Raw genomic sequence first — 20,263 nt, forward strand, 5'->3', positions numbered from 1 at the left:
TTAAAGTAAATAACCATATAAGCTCATACTATTGTCGTATTTTGGGTATCAAAGACTTAAGAACTAAAAATAAATTCTAAGAAGTAAATTTAATTAAATAATTATTAATAAAATTATTTTTTTGGTCATAGAAAATCTATCTCTTATCTCTTAAATACTATGTAAGGTAAACCATCAGAAATTTATAATGAGTTGAGATCATTTTTTTCTTGCATGTAAGAGCCTACTTTGTAAATTCGTAATCTGTTTAGATTATAGTGCTGGATATAGCTCTACTTATGGTGATTTATTAATTATATTTAAGGTTATTTTTATCATTTTAATAATTTTCTAAGATTTACCACATTCATGAAGACATGTATTAGAAGAGAAATGTTAAAATACCGTTCCCATTAAGAAGATATAATTTTTAGCAAACCCTTGAAAAGACATATTTATGTCCTGCTGAGCTACCAAACTAGTGTTAAATAGACATGAGTATATGTGTACCACCTAATGATGGATTTATCATCCCTAATTTTTATCCCATGGTTTTAGGCACCTCTCTTATAATTTGGGCTCACTTTATGTCTTGCTGAGCTACCAAACTAGTGTTAAATAGGCATGAATACATGTGTACCACCTAATGATGGATTTATCATTCCTAATTTTCATCCCATGGTTCTAGGCACCTCTCTTACAATTTGGGCTCACTTTATGGTGATTGGAATCCTCCTAACCCTACTTGAACTAGGCACCTTGTTCTAGGTAGTTTTTAGGACTTTTGACTTCCTACATTCCTTCATTACAACATCCAGATTCACTGTAAGGTTTTGGCTTTACATCATTAGGCTTAAATGGCTTCACAAATCAATGGATAATGCTTGATATTTCCAACAAACTCCCACTTAAGTGTTACGCATCCCTCTAGTACTGGATTTTCATCACTTAACTTTCGGTGATGTTTTACACACGGTAGGTATTAGGGATATCCATATGGTCCTTGATGCTTAGGAAGCCCATTCTTCATGGATAATGTTAGTCTCTTTTGCTGAGCTAGAGGCCTTCTCACTCACCTTTCTCTTCTTCATCTACAAAGTTAATTTGAGTTTGTGTTTTCTTTTTGAAGTAGTGATTCTCCAAGTGATTGGTCCTTCTGCAATATTTGCACTTCATTTTATCCTTTGCTTTTGATGATGATCCCTTGTAGGAACCCTTGTTGAAGTAGGCTTGATTTGGTACATGTCTTGTCTTTTTCTTGAGCCTCCTTTCCTCTTCTAAGAGGGCAAATTCAACACCTTCAAAGGTTGGGTTAGGCATATTTTTGAGAGTGGAAACCAAAGTTCCATATGGCTCATTAGGTACATCCTTGACTAGAACAACAATGGAATCGTCTTCATCAATGGGTGCTCCAATTGATGCAACTTTGCCTCAAGCTCGTCATGTAGTTTAAGTGAGTAGAGAAATCTTGATTATGTGACATATTCAAACCAAAGAATTTTATCTTTAAAGCAATTTTGGAATTTTTTACACTTGGCTCCAAACAATTTCTCTCACTTATGCCATGCATCCTTTGATATGTTCTTGCCTTCTATATGATGTCTTATGTTGTCACCTATGCCTAATGCAATGATGCTAAGTACCTTTTCATCCCTTTCACTTCTCCCTTTATCTCCCTCATCTGGACAAGGATCTCTCCTACTATAACAATTCCCTATAAGAACTCTCTCATAAGCATGTATTTCGACTTCATTTTCCATGTGTGGAAGCCCTCGCTTATGAACTTCTCTACTGCGTATGATGTCATGATGATGCAATGAGAATGGGCTTACCACTTGAGACTCTCAAGGGCAGTGTCTAATCCCATGTACAAGTATGCTTAGTTTCCCTCACCATACAAATGCATGTGAGTGCTAATAAATTCAGAGAATCCTAAGGCTTTGGCATATGAGTAATAATGGGGCTTAGTCTTGGATTTAATGATTTTCTTCTATAGATTTGTGCTTAGCCTTTTCTTGACTATGCGTCTAGAAGACAAAGGCATCTTAAACCCTTTACAACAGCTTATTGATATTCTTTATCACCATTAGTGCAATGCTCCCCCTTAATTAGATAGGCAATAATGTAGTGTAGATTGGAGGATGCAATTGAGTGCCCAAATCAAAGGGGTTTTGCAAAATAATGAAATAGCATGAAATAACAACTCCCTAATTTTAGGTTTGAACCCTCAATGGAAAGGGTTAGTGCACATAATTACCCTTAATCCACTGTCAATGATTGTAAATAGAAAACTGAAAAAATGCTTGTTTCTCACCAACCAGTGGATACCTTGCACTGAGATTCGATGTGTACTTGTTGACCCCTAAAGTCCTCCAAATTAGTTGAAGCTCTTCGAGATATGCTGAAAGTAGCGGAGCTTAGCTAAACGTCTATATGCTTGGTTTGAAGTATAATGGCTCAAAGAGCGAGATCTCAGCCGATTTGTAGAGAGGGGTGTTTTTGCTAAGAGAAGAGTGATAAATCACTAATGATGGGTTTAGCTATTTACGAATGAGGCTTAGGATAAAGGTACCTCAAGTACCAATTATTGATTATGATGTTTGGATAGCTTAGGGTGGATAGAAGTGGTGCTTAGACATGATGTTTATGTGACAAGCACACTAAACATTGTGAGCTACACTAATGTGAAGCGATTAACACTAATGAATCAAAAAATTAACATAATGAGAGCACGATGATGATAATAACACATACTTAGATCTCCATTGATTCCTTTAAATAGGCATTAGTACATGTGTTTAGCTCAAGGCAGTACCACCTAATGATGGATTAATCACTGCTAATCTTCATCCAACGATTCTAAGCACCTCTCCTACTTTATGGTGATTGGAATCCTCCTAACCCCACTTGAACTAGGCGCCTTGTTCTAGGTAGATTTTAGGGCTTTCGACTTCTTATACAACATCCAAATTCACTAAGTTTTTGGCTTTACGTCATTCGGTTTAAATGGCTCCCCAATGGACGGATAATGCTTGATTATTCCAACAAGATGCATATAAATAGAGGGATGGGGTGTAGATGAGGATATTGAAGGATTTGGTACCAGATGTGCGAAGTCAAAATCGTGTGCATTAGTGGAAGTGCCTTGATCATCTAAAAGGCAGTCTCTAATGTGCAAATCTCAGCCATGCACAAGTATTGGGACAACAATAATCTTTTGTTCATTCATTACATAACGCTAGCATGATAGGAGTCAGGATTTGAGTCTAGATCCAAGTTCAACATTGTATATATTTATTATCTTGCAATATATACAATAAATAAGGCTAACTCTTTGGCCTATTTGTGTATTTGCATCATTAAGTGATTAGCATTAGTTAGAATCTAAACAGTGTTTCATTAGCATTAATCTAACACGCTTTTACAATCATGTTACATTGGTGTCAAAGTGCTCGGTGGCCTAGAGCATGGTGCATTGAGACGTGCGTTAGTAGTTGTGTGTATCTTTAGGTCACAAGCATTACAGTTTGTTGCATGCAATAGAGTCGTTGTTGAAATTTAGCAAGAGAGAGTTTCCCGGCATTTGGACCAGAAGTTGTCCATCAAAGGGTTTCTTTACAAGATAGAGAGCTTCAAGGACTTGAACTTTGTCCAGGAATTTAGACTGGTGGAAGACCAAGAGCAAGTGCTCTCGTCGGTTTCTGCAGAGTCAACTTAAGTTCAGGAACAAGTTTCTTAGACTAGTAGACCCACAATTGGTGGCAACAACAATTGTCCAGGTCCATTAATTTTCATTCTTTGAGGCTATTTTAGTGGGGAATGAAGCAAGTTTTGTAGGCATTCCTTTGGCGGCAATTCTAGTGGAGTCGGCAAGGGAAGAAGCGAGTTTTGCAGGGATTCCTTTGGCCGCAACTCTCTAAGGCTATTTTAGTGGGGAATGAAGCGAGTTTTGCAGGGATTCCTTTGGCCGCAATTCTAGTGGAGTCGGCAAGGGAAGAAGAGCCGGAAGAGAGCAAGTTGAGCCTACAGTTGGACCAGATTGAAAGTGCATCAAAGGTGAATCATGTTCTTGTGTGCTCCAAGTCTAGTAGGAGGGGATGTCATGCGCGTCACCTATGCAAGTGCCAGGTGGACATGGTTCCAACAATCAGGAGTTTGTGGATTATCTATAGAGGACAACTTAATAGCCTTCATCTTCAAGCATCTTCTTTCCTCGACTCGTTGTGCAGATTGGGTCCCCTTAGCTAGGCACTTTCAAAGCCTCTTACCTTCTGACCGTTGCATATCGAAGACAGGTGTGGTATTCAAGGTAGTGGATCATGAGGCATTGTAGCTTAACGCTAGGGTGAGGATGTGAGCCTGGATCCAAATCAAGTATTGTACTTATTCATATTTTGCAATATACACAATAGATAAGGTCAACTTTATGGTCTATTTATGTATTTGCAGCATTAATTAGCATCTAAACAGTGTTTAATTAGCATTAATCTAGCACGCTTCCACAAGCAGGTTACACAACCATAGTAGCAACAAAACGGGAACGGAATGAAAGCCCCATCAGGGGAATGGGAACAGGCCACAGGGGGAACGGGAGCGAGGGGGAATGGTAAGGGGGAACGAGAGAGAAAGAGAGAGAGAAAAGTAAGTAGCCTTGCTGCCTTGCCTTGGACAGTAGGAGTCGAAGTCTAAAGAGACTCAAGAGAGGAGCCCACTCGTAACTCAGAGTTGTCAGGCACGCACGCCGCACGGGCCTAAGAAGTATGCAGGTAGGCGACAATAGGGTACGTCTTTCAAGGATATCCACAGGCGGCTCGACAGCAGGTACACTTTTTCTTTTTTTTTTCTTGGCCAAACGTAAAAAATGCTCCCCAAAGGAGGAATGTCACCATTTGGCCACCCGAATGGTTCACTCTTGCTTTCACACTATGTGCATATTGGATTGGTGTCCATGGCTTATGGAATGTGCCTAGGCCCTATGCATGTGATTGACACGTGTCATGCTGTATAGTTGGATATGATATTTCGGTGGGACTTGACGTTATCATGCCCGGAATATCAGGCCTGCTGACATGGTTGTGTGGCATGTGAACAGGTGGTAAGTATTACCCAATCTAACCTCAAATAGCCTTTAGGACTTAGCCAATATTTATAAGTGAGTGCGTTCCCACCTCATTAAAGTTTGGGCGCCCAAAAGTCACTTATAAATTATGACCGCTTCCAAGTTCACACTCACTGAAGTCCCGAGTTGGACAAGACTCAATGTCCACGACCTGATCCTCCCTTTTTACTCATAAATGGGTATCTCCCATGTCCTCTCACTTGATTGGACCCAATTCACTTACTTATTAAGAGAAAATTCGTGTTTTCTCTTCATGAGGATTTTTGGAGGCTGAAAACTCTGTTTTTCCACCATTTTTCTCCATTTTCAAGCTCTCCTTAGCCATACCCAACTTGCTAGGGTGTTTTCCAAGCTTCCAAGAGTGTTTCCAAGTGCTAATCACTCTCCTACTCATTCCCAATGACTGAAATTCAGCAAAACAGCTCTCATTTTTGCTGTAATTTCTGGTCTTTTTGCTGAAAACCCTAATTTCAGCCTTCCTTTCTCAAGTTGAACCATAGGGGAAGCTTTTTCAGGGTTCCTTCATCCTCTTGAAGACTTTTGTCGCGAAGGATTGCGGCAAATCGAAGATATCAACACTTCTAAAGCTTCCAACGCGAAGGCTTGATCTTTCTTATCCCCAAGTGTCAGATGATATTTGGCAGTGGAGGCCTATTACGATCCTCAATATTGTTTACAAGGTCCTAGCCAAGGCCTTGAGTTTGAGGATCCAGCCCTTCCTTGGGGATTTGATTTATGCTACCCAGACAGGCTTTGTCAACGAGCGCAGTATCCTTGACAACATCTTCACCTTCTGGGAGGCGACGACCCGAGCTAGGTTTCTCAGCGAGGAGTTGGTCGTTATGCTTCTCGATTTTGAGAAGGCATATGATAGAGTCGATTGGGGTTTTCTGGAGGGCACTATGTCTCGCCTGGGTTTTGAGCCAGACTGGATTCGAGGGAGTGGCGGCTCTATATTCCACAGCTCGTAGCCAGGTGTTGATGGTGGCAGGAGGACGGGGGCCGAGTTTTGAGCTGACCAGATCAGTCCGTCAGGGATGCCCTCTCGCTCTGTTCCTTTTTCTTTTCTTTGCAGAGGCTATGAGCATGTATCTGACAGCAGAGGAGGTTGGCTTGAGAGGACTCCAGCTTCCAGTCCGGGGTGAGGACTTGCTTGATTCTGAGTTTGCTGATGACACGGGATTGTTTTTGCATGGCAAGGAGGCCAATCTACAGAGGGCAGAGCAGTCTCTACAGGTTTTTGGTGTGGCTTCGGGAGCATTGATCAATTGGCGCAAGACAGTGGCTTTTTGGATCAGTAGCGCTCCCGCTCCGGCATGGAGCCCAGACCCGGGTTTTAGATGGATTCCTCCTGGCACAACAGTGCGGTATCTGGGATGCCAGATTGGACTTGATTTTTCACCTGAGCAGCAGATCGCCCCGCTTCTTCTGAGCATTCGGAAGAAGCTTCTATATTGGAGTACAGCTCGGCTTTCCTTGGCTGGGAGGGTGGTGGTGACAAATCAGGTGCTTTTAGCGACTATGTGGTATATCACGTCTTGCTGGATTTTCTTGAGCTCTTGCATCAGCCAGGTACAGAGGCTGATCATGAACTTTCTTTGGTCAGGGCAGGATGGTCAGCCGGCCCGAGCAAAGGTTGCTTGGGCAGTTATTACTCTTCCGCTGGCCCAGGGGGGCTTGGGCATTATAGATCGAGCTGATCAGAGTAGAGCCTTGTTGGGAAGCTTATTGTTCGGGGGCTGCTTCCAGGCGCTGAGCATTGGAAGGAGCTTCTTTTTCAGCCGCTCTGCAGGCTAGAGCTCCCCCAGCAGGGGGCACTTGGGCACCACAGATACGGTGGGTCTTCATAGAGATGAGGAGGACAGGCCTCAGTAGAGGATGGGAGGACAGATTTGCCTTGAGCATCCTGCGAGCTTGGGAGTTGCTGAGACCGGGGCTTTCTCAGAGACCTCCCACTTGTGATGAGGAGCGGGCCAGACAGCCGCTCATCTGGAGCCCCGCGGTACGCACAGAGCAGGGTCATATGCTGGGTTCTCGGCCTCGTCTAGCCTGGGGACCATTGGCGGCAAGCCGAGCACGCAGTTTTGGAGATTGGCAGGCCTTTTGCAGTCTCCCGGAGGAGATCCAGGCGGAGAGGCTGAGTCACTTCAGAGGGGGGCTGATTATGAGGGATGACATTCAGGAGGCACTCACTGAGGAGTGGTTCACGCCTTTCGAGCCAGCGGCCCCACGGTGGATGGGAGCCTTTACCCAGTTGGAGATCCTGATTGCTGTCAGAGCTTGCACTGAGGATGGTAGATGCCTCTACTATGAGATACAGGATGAGGGCAGACTTCAGAGAGTGGAGGCGGAGTCGCCTTTGCATGATCCTTATGCGTCCCCCGAGGCCCCAGAGATCACCTTTTTCCAGTACACTGCTCGGTTGGGGAGGCATATTTTGACTACGAGGAGGATGGTCTCTCCAACTGCATCGGAGCATTGGTGGCTACAGGGACTCTCACAGGAGTTTCTGGAGGATTTTTAGACCAGGCTCTGGGCTAGCAGACAGGCACGCAGGATCTCGGCTTTCCAGTGGCTGGTTGCCCACAGGGGCTCTGCAGTTGGCACCTGGCTTGTCTACAGTGGCCTTCCGCCGGCTTGCGTCCGATGCGGCCACCCATTGGAGACACAGTGACATTGCCTATGGGACTGTCCACAGGCGCAACAGATTTGGCTGAGGATTTTGCGCATTTTGGCCCCCCTCTCTCCAGAGGGAATGTATACGTGGGGAGCCGCTGCTTGGTTGACTTCGTTAGGGCTAGCTATGGGATACGAGACGGAGCAGGCTAGCCAGGCCATCAGATTCATTGGGGGCCAGTCTCGCCTTGTTCCTTCACCGGATTTCTGGACAGCCGGCTGGACACAGGAGAGGGATTTACGATGGGAGCTTCTCATCAGCCTCACCATATGGTTCACCTGGAGAGCCCGTTGTTTCAGGGCTTTTGAGGGGAGATTGGAGCCACCAGTAGAGACTGTTCGGGCTATCTGGCAGGAGTTGATTCACACCCTGCGAGGACAGTATGACCGCATCCGGGGCGACTCGGATCGAGCGATCTTGCGACGCCAGGCTTTCCACACCACTTGCCGCAGCGGCCCTTTCTATACTCTAGACGCGGGTTCCCCCCGATGGCACTATAGGCCACCTGTTTGGATTTTCCCCCCTCCTATTGTCTCAGTTTATTTATACTTTTCTGCACCTAGGGGCACTACAGGCCACCTGTTTGGATTTTCCCCCCTCCTATTGTATGATATAGCCTCTCAGTTTATTTGTACTTTTCTGCACCTAGGGAGAGTCTCCCTAGCTGCCTTGATTCGTCTCTGCTCTGCCTTCTTATGAGCAGGAGAGGGTTTGTAGTCCATTGGGCTTTTTTATAACTAATGAAAGGATCTTTTCATGGAAAAAAAAAGGTATGAGAAATGAAGAAAGTGGAATCAATACACAATGGAAAGTAGTATACAAAAAAGAATCCATTATATTACCAAAATCAACTGTATTTACAAGAGGTCCTTGAGAGGGATGTATACAATCACCTAAGATACTATACTAGGTGTTCCTACGTTCAAAAGAAAAAATATGACTAGACCAATCTATCTGGACTTGAAGAGTTTTAAACCACTCAATCCCTAATAACAAGTCTACATGTTCTAGGTGCATAATATAGCATTCGAGACTATCTTTGTAGTCCTGAATCCGGATCGGTAGCGTCTCCACCTTTTGATCCAATACTTGCCGACCCGCAGGTAGGCGTACCTCATAGGTATGATCGTTGGGTGTTGTGTCAAGACCCAATTTCTGCACAAGTTTGTAATTAACAAAGTTGTGTGAGCTGCCAAGGTCTAGAAGAATGTGGATTCTATGGCCATTCACTTCTCCATAAACTTGGACAAGATCATGCAAGCCAAAAACTTTAGAGTTGAACAGACAATCACAACATGTACTAGGGTGAGAAAGTACAGAAACTGATGTACCTATCAAAGACAACTGTTTAGCTACCTTTGGTTTGGGTCTTGCATTGGTCTTTGCACCCTTTTGCTTCGGGCACTCATTACGCATGTGTCCTTTTTCTTCGCAGATCAAGCAACGTCCCTCCTTCTTGAGCTTCAAAGCCTTAAGGAGATGTTTCTTCTTTGCTGGTGTCGAAGTTGAATTCTTCGAAAATTGGTCCGAAGACTTTCCTTCAGTCGTGCTAGCCATTGGTGCGGAGAACTTTCTTTTGTGCTTGTTCCCCTGCTCAGTAACGGGTTTAGACTTGGAAGAGACCATTGTATCATGCGATCATAACATGAAAGATGTCATCAAGTTATAAAAGACACCCTCAAAGCCTCTACGAGCGGAATGAATGGCTTCGTCCAAAGTTTTGCATTTGTTGTTTTTAACTTGTAAACGGTATGAGTCGGGTAAACCGGCTACGAAGAAACCCAAAAGAGTTGTGGGATCCATCTTCGTAGCTTTCATTTGCAAGTCCCTAAATTTTTGGAGATAGACCTCATAAGTGAGGTTCTGGGAGGTCATGGTCAAAGTAGTAAACCGGGCAACAACATCATAGTCATCCTCTTTCTTGAGGAATTCTTTCTTGAAGAGGTCTTTGAACTGTGCCCAAGTCGTTGGTTTTAGGGTTGAGTTCCTTCCACCAAAGCAAAGCTTTGCCTAAAAGAAAATCTGCTGCTAATTGGATCTTTTTCCCATCGTCATATGGATGGAACTGAAAATGGACTTGCCACTTATGTAGCCAAGCGTCTACCATCTCCTTGGTACGTTGCTTTTGCTCGCCCCTGAACTGTTCCGGAGTAATATTGGGGCCTAAAGCAGATGCCAAGGTATCCATAGCCGAAAGAGTAGATAGGGTAGTGGTCAACAAAGAGATGGAGTTCTGTAAAGCCTGCATCTGCACGGTGATTTGTGCTTGACGTTCCGAGGAAGAAGCTTCGAGAGCAACTTTAAACTCGTGGAAATTTGATTTTGACACATGATTGTCGAAAAGATCGGCATCGGTGGCTTCCGTAGCCGGCAGGTCTTCATGTTCGAGAAAGGGCTCCAACTCGGATTGTTGGGTCGACATCTTGAAGAGGGCAAGGTGAGAGAAAAAGTTGATCTTGCACAAGGAGAGTGCTAGAGAGCTTGAGAGCTTGAGGACTTAGAGATGTGTGGCAAGAAGCCCGCTTAAGGGGAATATATAGGCTTCCCTAAAAGCTAACTTTAGCTTTTGCTTTTGTGTTTTTTTTGGCAAAAATAATATATATATATATATATTCTGTTTTCTTTAAAAAAAAGAAAAAAAAAACACTTATAAAGAAGGACTTGGGTTTTTAAAAACCCTTTTTACCAAAGTGTGGTTTAACCCCCCCCCCCCCCCCCCCCCCCAAGGTGTGGGTTTATAAAAAACCTTGTGTGCAGGTTCAAAACGCAGAAAGCAAGGCATGGGGTCCCTTTTTTTTTTCATAAAAGCTCAAAAAAACCCGCCACCCATCGGGTGCTTTTTTCGCGTTTTCTCTACGGCAATGTTAGCGCCGCTTGCCTGCCTGTCGCCTGTGCATGTGTACCCGCCTGCAATCGGCTGTCGCCTGCGTGCGCAGTCGGCCGACTGGAGGCGTGTACCACCTGGCTGCGAGTACCAGCCCGCCAGCGACTGCAAACCTACTTGGCCGCCAGCGAGTACATGTACTTGCCTACGAGCACTGGCCCGCCTGCCTGTGTATACCAACGGCCAGCGACTGCAGTTCCACCTGCCGTGGCTGCGCATACAAGCTTCTTGGCATAAACGGCTGCGCTACCACCACTAGGCGTCACTTCTCTCTATCTCTCTCTTACAAACACCAACTGGTTTTTCTACTTTTCTCTCTCTTCAAACTGTTTACACAGTTGAAAACACATCTAGCCCTTCTTGCAAAACAAAACAACCCATAACAAGACCAAAATCCCCATCACCACGGGCTCCTACGATGAAAAAGCAACATGCTGAAATTAAAAAACAGCAGTATGAACAGAAAAAACAGCAAGCTTCTCGAACTCATACCTTTTCTTCGACCTCATCTTCTCTACCTACCGACTTGCTCATTCACGAGGCTTGCTCTGATACCATTGTCAAGTCCCCATAGGATCTCCTCCTAGAATGCTCCTGGTACAAGACTCGAAACCTGCAAACAAACCATAGAAACATGATGGGGGTGCAGGCCTGACTCACCTCCCAACCTTGACAACTGTGGGCAAGCCCACAAGACTTGGCTGTCCCCACCGAGCCACGAGCTGAGCTAACTAGATGGACGTACCGACCAATCTCTACCTCGTGACGTCCCATACCGCCACGAAGCTACCTTCGCGGGGCTCGAGACTGCTGTCGGCCTCGGTTGCATGAAGCAGGTGCACGTCTGCACTAGATCCAGGCTCCTGACGATAGAGCTCTCACAAAGACACGCGAGACTCTATATGACTAATGACTAACCTTGGCCACCCTTTCATAGCTCTTGGCCGGTTATCGGGCGTCGACACTTGGATGCCCGCCCGTCCATACTTGGGTGCCCGCCGTTAGTCTATCCCTAACTCAGCTTGTCAATAAGCCTGCCTAGCTCCAAGCTTCCCCAAATTCGAAGCTAGTCTTGTGTGCGTGTAGCACACGGTAGATATACACTGTGCACATGACAGCGTGTGTCCCTGCTGACAAGGTGCGACAAGCGAGAGTTCTTATCTGAAGGCATCCGTAGCTCTTGGAGGGGGGAGATCCACGTGAGCCTGTACAACCGCCAACCTCGGGATGCCCGCCCGATCCCCTCCAACAAACACTCCCACATCCAACACACACCCCCCCCCCTTCCCCTGCGTCTTTGCCCTCCACCAGAGGTTTCTTGATTCTCATGCTTCATTTGCAACCTTGCGCTTGGCTCTACCCCTTGGAGGACTCTATGGCAGATGCTTTGACTACTGCATAGTTATTGGGGAACACCGTTCCCCAATCCTAGACATTCCCCCACAAGGAATGGCCAAGGGGAAACGTTCCCCCACATTCCGAAAGTAGCGTGGGTTTTTCTCCAAAATTGAACGAGCCTTCTCTCTCTCTCTCGCTGCGCATTCTCTTCTCCATCTCTCAGCCCCCACACACAGCCCAACGCATCTCTTCCCACTGCATTCCCTTGTTCCTGGGCACTCTCTCGTGCACTCAACAGAAGGCTCGCATTCTGGCCTTGCTTTGTCACCACAACAAACACTTGCTAATAAACCCGCGGATGACCAACTCTTGTCTGATCCAACACTTTACGTTTGTCTAGCTGTTCATTAAGAATTATTGAGTACCCTCCGATAGTGCATGGAAAGCACACTCCAGAGAAAGGCATGGCAAAATACCACTATCCCACTCCAACCGCGAATGCATTGACTCAGATGGATCATAATACTTGCTTGCACCCACTCTAATGCACCCAAAAGGAAGAAAGGGGAACCAAGAACAAGACACCTTAGAGGACCTATAGCAAATCTATATGAGAAAGGCATGGCAAAATACCACTATCCACACTCCAACCGCGAATGCGTTGACTCAGATGGATCATAATACTTGCTTGCACCCACTCTAATGCACCCAAAAGGAAGAAAGGGGAACCAAGAACAAGACACCTTAGAGGACCTATAGCAAATCTATATGCATTAGTATTGTTGAGCACTTGTATGTAGACCACACACAATGTAGACAGTAATTGTGAAGACACTCCCTCAAAGACCTGGCGAAAAAGTTCCTTTGTTTGAGCTTGTGGCATGATGCAATGAAGCACCTCGGGTGTATGCTCAACCCAAGAAATGAAAAAAGATAAGATACGCGCACGTGCATCTCCTTCACATATTCTCTGTTTCTGAAGAAGCTTTCTCCTGTTCTGAAGAAGCCTTTGCTCAGAGTGTTGCTCCTCCGCAATGTGCTCGGTGGACTCACACTTGAAACATTGACCGGCCAATTGCTTGGCTCGGAACTCCTCTTGAGAGCATTCCCCCACTAGAACTGTTGTTATCCTCCATGGTCTCAATAGGTCCTTCTCTAGGAATCTCTTAGCCCTTCTGCTGTTGGACTTTCTGCAGAATCCCAGACTTGGGCCTCTCACGCGTCTTGAGGCTCGGAGTAAGACGAGCTGGGTCCGAAAGATCATGTGGTGGATGTGCAAGAACATTTGCATGCAAGGGGGGTTTCAAACCATCCCCGAAAATGCTGAACCTGGTCTGATGGTCAGACGATTCTTGGGAGCATGAGTAGAAGTTTCCTGAAACGGTTACTTGCCCACCTTGCTTTTGGGAAAAGGTCTCCCATTGCCGCTTTAGCACACGGTAATAGTCCACGTGAACAAATTGCCTCAAGACCGCCTTGTGGCAATCATCCCAACAAGGAACATAGTAGTGCATAAGGTGGTCTTCCCACCTCAAGAGGGCAACACGTGTCAAAGCTGTACGCACCAAATGGAGCTGAAAAATATTTGAACCACTTTTTGCCATCAACGCGGCAACCATCTCGCGGGTCAAGTTGGTGACGACTTCTTCGTCCATCTTCCCATTGAACTAGGCTTTAAAAGCATTGAGTAACTGCGTTCGTTTTTCACGAGGCATGGAGGAAGAACACGGCAAACTAGTAGTCTATCAACGTCGAGCCGGTGAAGGTGAGCGGGAACTGTCCGGAGAATCGGATAGGGATGCCGTGAAGGAGATCATCAATGATGCGAGCATGTTTTTCTTGTCGACTACGCTTAGGTGTAGAATGATAACTCTCGAACCAAGAGCAAAGCGTGTTCAATACAACCTTACCTGCATGCAAAGGAAATCCTCCTCCAAAAAATTGGCCACTTCATTCTCAGAATTGTCATGCCCGTGCTGAGATGCATGAGCCTCGATAGACTGCAAAACTGGAACACCAGGCGTTCAGGGTGCCGACTCTTTCCAGTCTAGAGGGACATGGCCTCCATTCTTGCTTTGAGACCTTGAACTCTGAAGTGAATCTGCAAGATGTGCTGTATCTATAACAAGTCGTCCGAAACGAGGGATAAAAAACGATGGCAAAAATTGCAGCCCTTGGCATTGAGGAAGCACCAATATACCAGAAAGAATTGGGATATGGGAGCACCGATATACCGGAAAGTACCCAAATAGTCACTTTTCCCAAACACGTACTTGTGCACTCGTGAAACTCGTACTTGTGCACCCTTGAAACCTAGGGGCTCTACCCTATCCAAGCAGTCAACACACGCGCACCATAAAAGAAAAAAATTGCAGGCTCAGTAGGACCTGATACCAGCTGTAGATTACGCGTGCCTATCTATTAGGGTTTTCAAGAAAGAGGTGTTCCAATTGTACCTCAAGGACAAAAAATGACTAAGAAATTGACAAGTCAAATCGCATCCTACACACTGCCTGAGATCCCCTCTGCAGAGAAATGCTTTGTAGGCTTTGATCGATGAGAGGAATGCAGATGATTAGGATGTTTTTTCAATATACATATATATGTGTATGGTACTACTGGTTGGCCTGTACTAGCACTGCTGGCCTGCTTTGCCCCACTTGCCATGTGTAAAGGGGGCTGCCACGTGGCAGCCATACATCATCACCTGCCATGTGGGACGTGCGCTGCCCAACTACTCCTGGATCTGCCAACTTCTACACGCCAGCTACCCCTACGTAGGGTGAGTGTCACAAGATCTCATGGTTCCCCAGCCCCCTATGTACGTGTAGCCCCACAAGCTACTAATTGTAGAAAGTTACATTCCCATTCTCTTTTTTTTGTGATTAAGGACATCAGGTCTTATCCTCATTCCTCACAAGTGAATAGTTGAGGTGCTCACTATTTGACAGCTAGCTTACAGCTTCTGCAAGATGTTAGGCTGAACTTTTAAGGATGATACCATCATTGCCATAGGAAAGGTTTGTTATTCGGTGTCAACTCACAACTTCTACAAGTCGTTAGTCTGAAAATTTAAGGACGATACCACAACTTCTACAAGTCGTTAGTCTGAAAATTTAAGGACGATACCATCATTGCTATGAGGGAAATGTGTTATGTCGTGTCAGCTTTTGGCTGTTTTTTTTTGGGTGCTAGTGTTGCTTGTTGTCTCGACTCCTGAGTTGTGAATTAGCACTGTACCATAAAGAGTCGGTGAGACCAATGCCAACTTATTTGCATGTATGAGATTCTAAGATATCCTGCTGAGGAAAGCGGACTGAAATTTGGAATTTTCATGTTCTCTCGTCTATAGCTCTTTGGTTTTTGTCCAATGATTTTGTTCTTTTATCTTACAGTACATACTGTCGAGTGATTGAGGCCTGTATTAATGAATGACTGAAGTAAGCCATCAATTTGTAAGGCATGGCTACTTAAATTCTATGGCAGAATTAGCATTCCGTGTATCAATTTATGGAGTTTAGTGATGAGCAGGCTTTGTTGAATTGCAGCCTATGTACTTACAACTATAGAACGTTTGCGATGGCAATGTACAGCTCAACTACGTAGCTGTTTTTGCAAGTTTGTCTCGGTAAATGCTGGCACTGATGTGTTGCTATGTGCTTTGCCAATTCTAGTTTTGCAGCATGCATTCACTGGGCTAGGTTGCAGTTTGAGGATCTCTTCTCAAATAATATTAAGCAGGTACTGTACTCAAACTTTATAACTAATGAAAAATTGCGAAGGGTGAAAAGATTAAGTGAGCTTTAGACATCAAAGGAAGATTTATGGATGGAATTGGAACCTCCTTCAACTTCTCTCTACGGTTACAAAACAAATGAAAGAAACACTTCATAGATGTATATACGGCATGCAGGGTTGCAGCAGTATACAATATGGTGTCTGTACTAAGATGTATCACCTTTATGGAGTTTCAAAACTAAGATGATCATATGTACGGTTTTGTTTCTTTGTAGTCCCTACATGCTCAAAGCACATTTTAATGCTTACTTCTCTAATGTAAAAGGAAGGAGAGGGCGAAGGGGGGGGGGGGGGGGGTGGGGTGTTGGGTGTGGTGTGGCCGGCTTCAATGTGCCCGCAAGTTATATGTGAGTGTAGCATTTACTTCTTTTCCAAGAGAAGATCCTTCTATTAGTTAAATGAACAAACCAGCCAAGAGGCACACAACCCTGCTAAAAAGCAGTCAAAAGTGCGAAACGAATGGTGGGGGATCTCCCTCCATGGCTGGCTGCTCTATCAGAGGGAGGCTACATCGGGAGGGGGGGAGGGGGCTGCTTTAGTGCCATGCAATACTGCCATCCTTCCTGGGAAGAATGGGCCCGGGGGTCCAGGAGTGGAGAAATGCCCCGCCCTGCTGCCATGTGCCATCGGAATTACCAACTGGATGCTTGTAGCGGACTCTGAGGGTGTGGATGAGATTGATCCAAATAGCTCTGATGGTTTGTGCTGGAGGGTTGAGCCGGCCATCAATGGCCTTGTTGCACGTGGCCTGCCAGTTGTGCCATGCTGCTAAACTGCTGATCATCTCCCTTCTCGAGCTGGTGCGTGACTCTGGTGTCCAAGCCGGAATCGGGCCTGCTGCTACAGTAGTCAACGAAGTGTGCAAGTGGGATAGGTGGGATAGGCATATTGCTAGGCCACTTCTGTCGTCCGCATAAAAAAGGGGCTCCCGCGACCGCCTCCCATGTGATTATCCGATTGGTGCTGAATACGCGAGGAAGCGCTGCCCAACCTGCTGGGCCTTGGGGTAGTCCCAAAGGCAATGTCTCTGGCCCTCCGCAGGGCTGCCACAACAACAGCATCTTGCTGGTTTTCCTACAATCACCAACGATGTGCCCACAGCAAGACTCTGGTGGGCGAGTAGCCAGAGGAAAAAGGATACCTTCAAGCGTCAGAAGCTACTCCACAGTTTCTGCCGAAAAGTCCTCGATGAATGGGGCTGTAACTCCCTGGGCCTGCCACTGCTGTTGGGTCCCATCTACAACTTACAAGAGAATCTGTCTGCCCAGTCAGGCAGAGTAATCAAAGAGAGCGACGAGCTCCTCTGACGTCTCTAACCGAGAGAGAGAAAGAGAGAAAGAAGTTATATTTACGTCTTACAAAAGGCCAAATGGCCCTATGAGACAAAAGATGATTACAAGTATGCATGGAATATCATCCTCATGGAAAACTGAAAACCTAGTAACTGAAGCCGTGCCTTAGGTAAATGCACAAAACAAACGGGGGAGCATGCTATAAAGTATACAAGAAAGATTATAATGCACTCTATCCCAAATCTATGGAGGGGGGAGGGGTCCATGGAGGAGATCCATCATGGGGCAGGAGAGGATGGCCACAAGATCTGAAATAGTGAAGAGAGGTTGAGAAGAAGAGGCCTCCATCGTGCATCGGTGACGTGTAAGGATCACATCGATCTGGGCCTGATGGGTGTGTGGGGAGAAAGAAAGTTATATTAAACGTCTTCAAAAGACCTAGTAGGCCTTTGAGACCAGAAGTGATACAATAGTGTCCATGTAATCTCATCATGTCTCAAAAAAAAACAAAGACTAGAGCTATGAGCGTGGAATGTCAAATCCTAGCCATATGATACAAAGTGGGACCATCCTCATCGCACAACCTATGGAGCTAACCCCCTGGTAGGGGGAGAGGGCTGTCAAGGATATCGAGCTTGGGGTTAGCTTGTAGAAGGCTTTGCAGATCCACCGGGCGTGGGAAGGTGGCTCTGTGCCTCTCCAAGATCTCCTCAAGCTGGGGCTGATGTGTGTGGCTCGATGAGGCTGTGGGTATGTCATCCATGGCTGGTGTCGTGGTCGGAAGAACTGAGTGATGGTTGCTGGGGGCCGGGGTGGATTTCTCCCATGGGGTCTCAACTCCCTAATCAATGAGTCTTTATGGCGATGAAGCTCTAGTAGGAAGAGGCCCAGGTACGACTGATCTGGGTAATCCATGATCCTAGATGAGGGTCCAAACCCCTCTTTGAAGAGACAGTGGAACCTCCCTCGAATCTCATAATATACGGTGCATCTGCATATGAAGTGCTCCTTTGACTCGACCTCCTGCTGGCACATAGGGCATATCCTCTCCTCACGAGGTATCCGTATGGCTCTCCCTGTCTCTATCCTGAGACTGTGCGATGACACCCGCAACTGGCCCACTGCAATGTGCATGGCATCTGACATGTATATGTCAAGATATCTGGCCCTCAGTATGAAACCATCCTGTGTAAGCCTCATGAAAGTATCCATGTAGTACTGCTGTTTGTGTGAGAGTGGCTCGTGTGTTGTGATCCAGGTATCCTGTATGTTTAGTCCCAATAAATCATATTTGATTACCCGGTTCCTGTCATCCTGAGAGAACCTGATGAATGGGGAGTCCGGGTCATACTGGAGTTTGGGGGGGGGGGGGGGGGCGATCCATCCTGAGTCCCTGCCTCGGTGCATACCCGGCTATACCATGACTTGTGCCCATCTGCTACTGATAACTGCTCGGAGTACTGAAGTGCGAGCTTGGGAGTCTCCAAGGGGCATGGCATTGATCATGTGAATGTATTTGACTGTTTGGAAGAGTGCCTCTACTACCATGGGTGCTGAAGCAAACTCTGCCAGGATAATATATGTGGGACCGATGGTTTGCTCCGTATCATACGGGAGAGCATCATGACCTGAGGCCTCTCTATCATCGGCCATTTGGCTGCTGTAAGATGAGGTGCCCAAAAGGGTGCTCCATTCATCAATGCCGGAGTGACCGAGGTATCAAATAGCTACATCTTGGTCCTCGGCCCATGGAAGTGGGCTTGGAAGCACTGTCTCTCCATGAGAGCAAGAGAAGCATACCCTTGTATCAGTCTAGCCTCTGCAGCATGGCTCATCGAGAAGACCGGTCTTGTAAAAGTGACTCTCGAGTACACATGAGAATGCAATCTCCATTGGGCTGCCCATGTAGGTGAAACTCAGTCGAGATGTGATGTGTTGAAGACCATAACCTTGGTTTTCCCAAGGTTTACTGGGAGATCCTGTTGTGCACAAAAGTCCTGTAACATGTCAAGATGCCTCTGGAGAGCCTCTGGAGAGTCTCCCATAAGCACAATGTCATCAGCATAAAGTAGTATGGAAACAAGGATGCCTGAGTGATACACCTCCTCCCCCTCCTCTATCAATGAAGACTGAAATCTCGTCAATGTAGAGGCCAAAGAGAGTCGGGGACAATGGGCATCCTTGCTTCACTCCAGTGGTACTCTGATAATCCTCTTGGGCATCTCACCCGCCCTATGACCGACTCATATAATGCCATGATCCCCCAAATCATGTTCGATGGTACCCCCAAATCGTGGAGTCTCTGCAGTAGTCTGGCTCGAGGCACTATGTCAAATGCTTTGCAGAAATCCACAAAACAATAGTAAGCCCATTGGTGTCGTGCTTTGGCCTCTTCTATGATGGCTCGGAGGGTGAAGATGTGATCCAAAGTAGAGAATGACCTGCACAAGTCCATGTCGGATGTCCCTCTGCTATTGTGTTGAGCTCAAGCTCAAGTACTGACCCATAAAAGTTGGCCAGTGTGTGGCCAATCATAATAGTCTTGTAGTTGCTAGGTTCCATGGGATCTTCGGCTTTATGGATGGGTGTGATGATATGGGCTGTCCAGGCTGGTGGGAAGCCTTCCGAAAGAGACGAGTTGAACATATGGGCTAGGAGGGGTGCCATAGCCTCCCCCACATGGGAGATGTGCTCTGCCAAGAGGCCACCGTGGTCCTGTGATCTACCGTACCGTTTGAGTCTCGTGATGGCTCGGGCTACCATGTCGGATGTGAAGAAGGTGGATGGATGTGATGGGGGGCTGATTTGGTACTTCGTATAGGGATCGTGCATATGTGTGCCATATGGATGGAGATAAGATGGGTGTGGGTGGGTGTTTCTCCCGGATTTTCTTCCAGCCTTCAGTATAGTTCACACGTTTGGGAGATTGGTGTAAGTCCTTTATTGGCCTTTAACATGTGGTTATTTCCTACGTCTGGTTGTGTATTGGTTAATCCTTTGAGTTGCAACCTCGTGTAAAGAGACACTCATGTGTTGTGTGGCATTCCTCGTCATACCAATCATTTTGGGGCATGGTGCCGGTGCGGGTTCTGGCGGTAGATCGGCTGGTGGATGGAAATGTGGCTATGGCAGAGGTGTGTAAGATTGTGGTGAACTGGTGTGCTAGTGGGAGATTG

The 20,263-nt window shown here is 46.1% G+C and overlaps 1 protein-coding gene across 1 annotated transcript in view; it reads left to right on the forward strand.

Moving 5' to 3' along the window:
- Window positions 1-20,263, forward strand: part of LOC147624418 (uncharacterized) — a 100,203-nt gene that overhangs the window by 45,819 nt on the left and 34,121 nt on the right. The window contains exon 6 of the mRNA XM_086819411.1: window positions 15,672-15,738. Coding sequence (XP_086675537.1) covers window positions 15,672-15,738 — 67 coding nt within the window. The remainder of the gene's footprint in view (window positions 1-15,671; window positions 15,739-20,263) is intronic.

The sequence above is a fragment of the Cibotium barometz genome, chromosome 25 (genome assembly GCF_041138505.1).
Source record: "Cibotium barometz isolate CiBa-2024 chromosome 25, ASM4113850v1, whole genome shotgun sequence".
Classification (NCBI taxonomy): domain Eukaryota; kingdom Viridiplantae; phylum Streptophyta; class Polypodiopsida; order Cyatheales; family Cibotiaceae; genus Cibotium; species Cibotium barometz.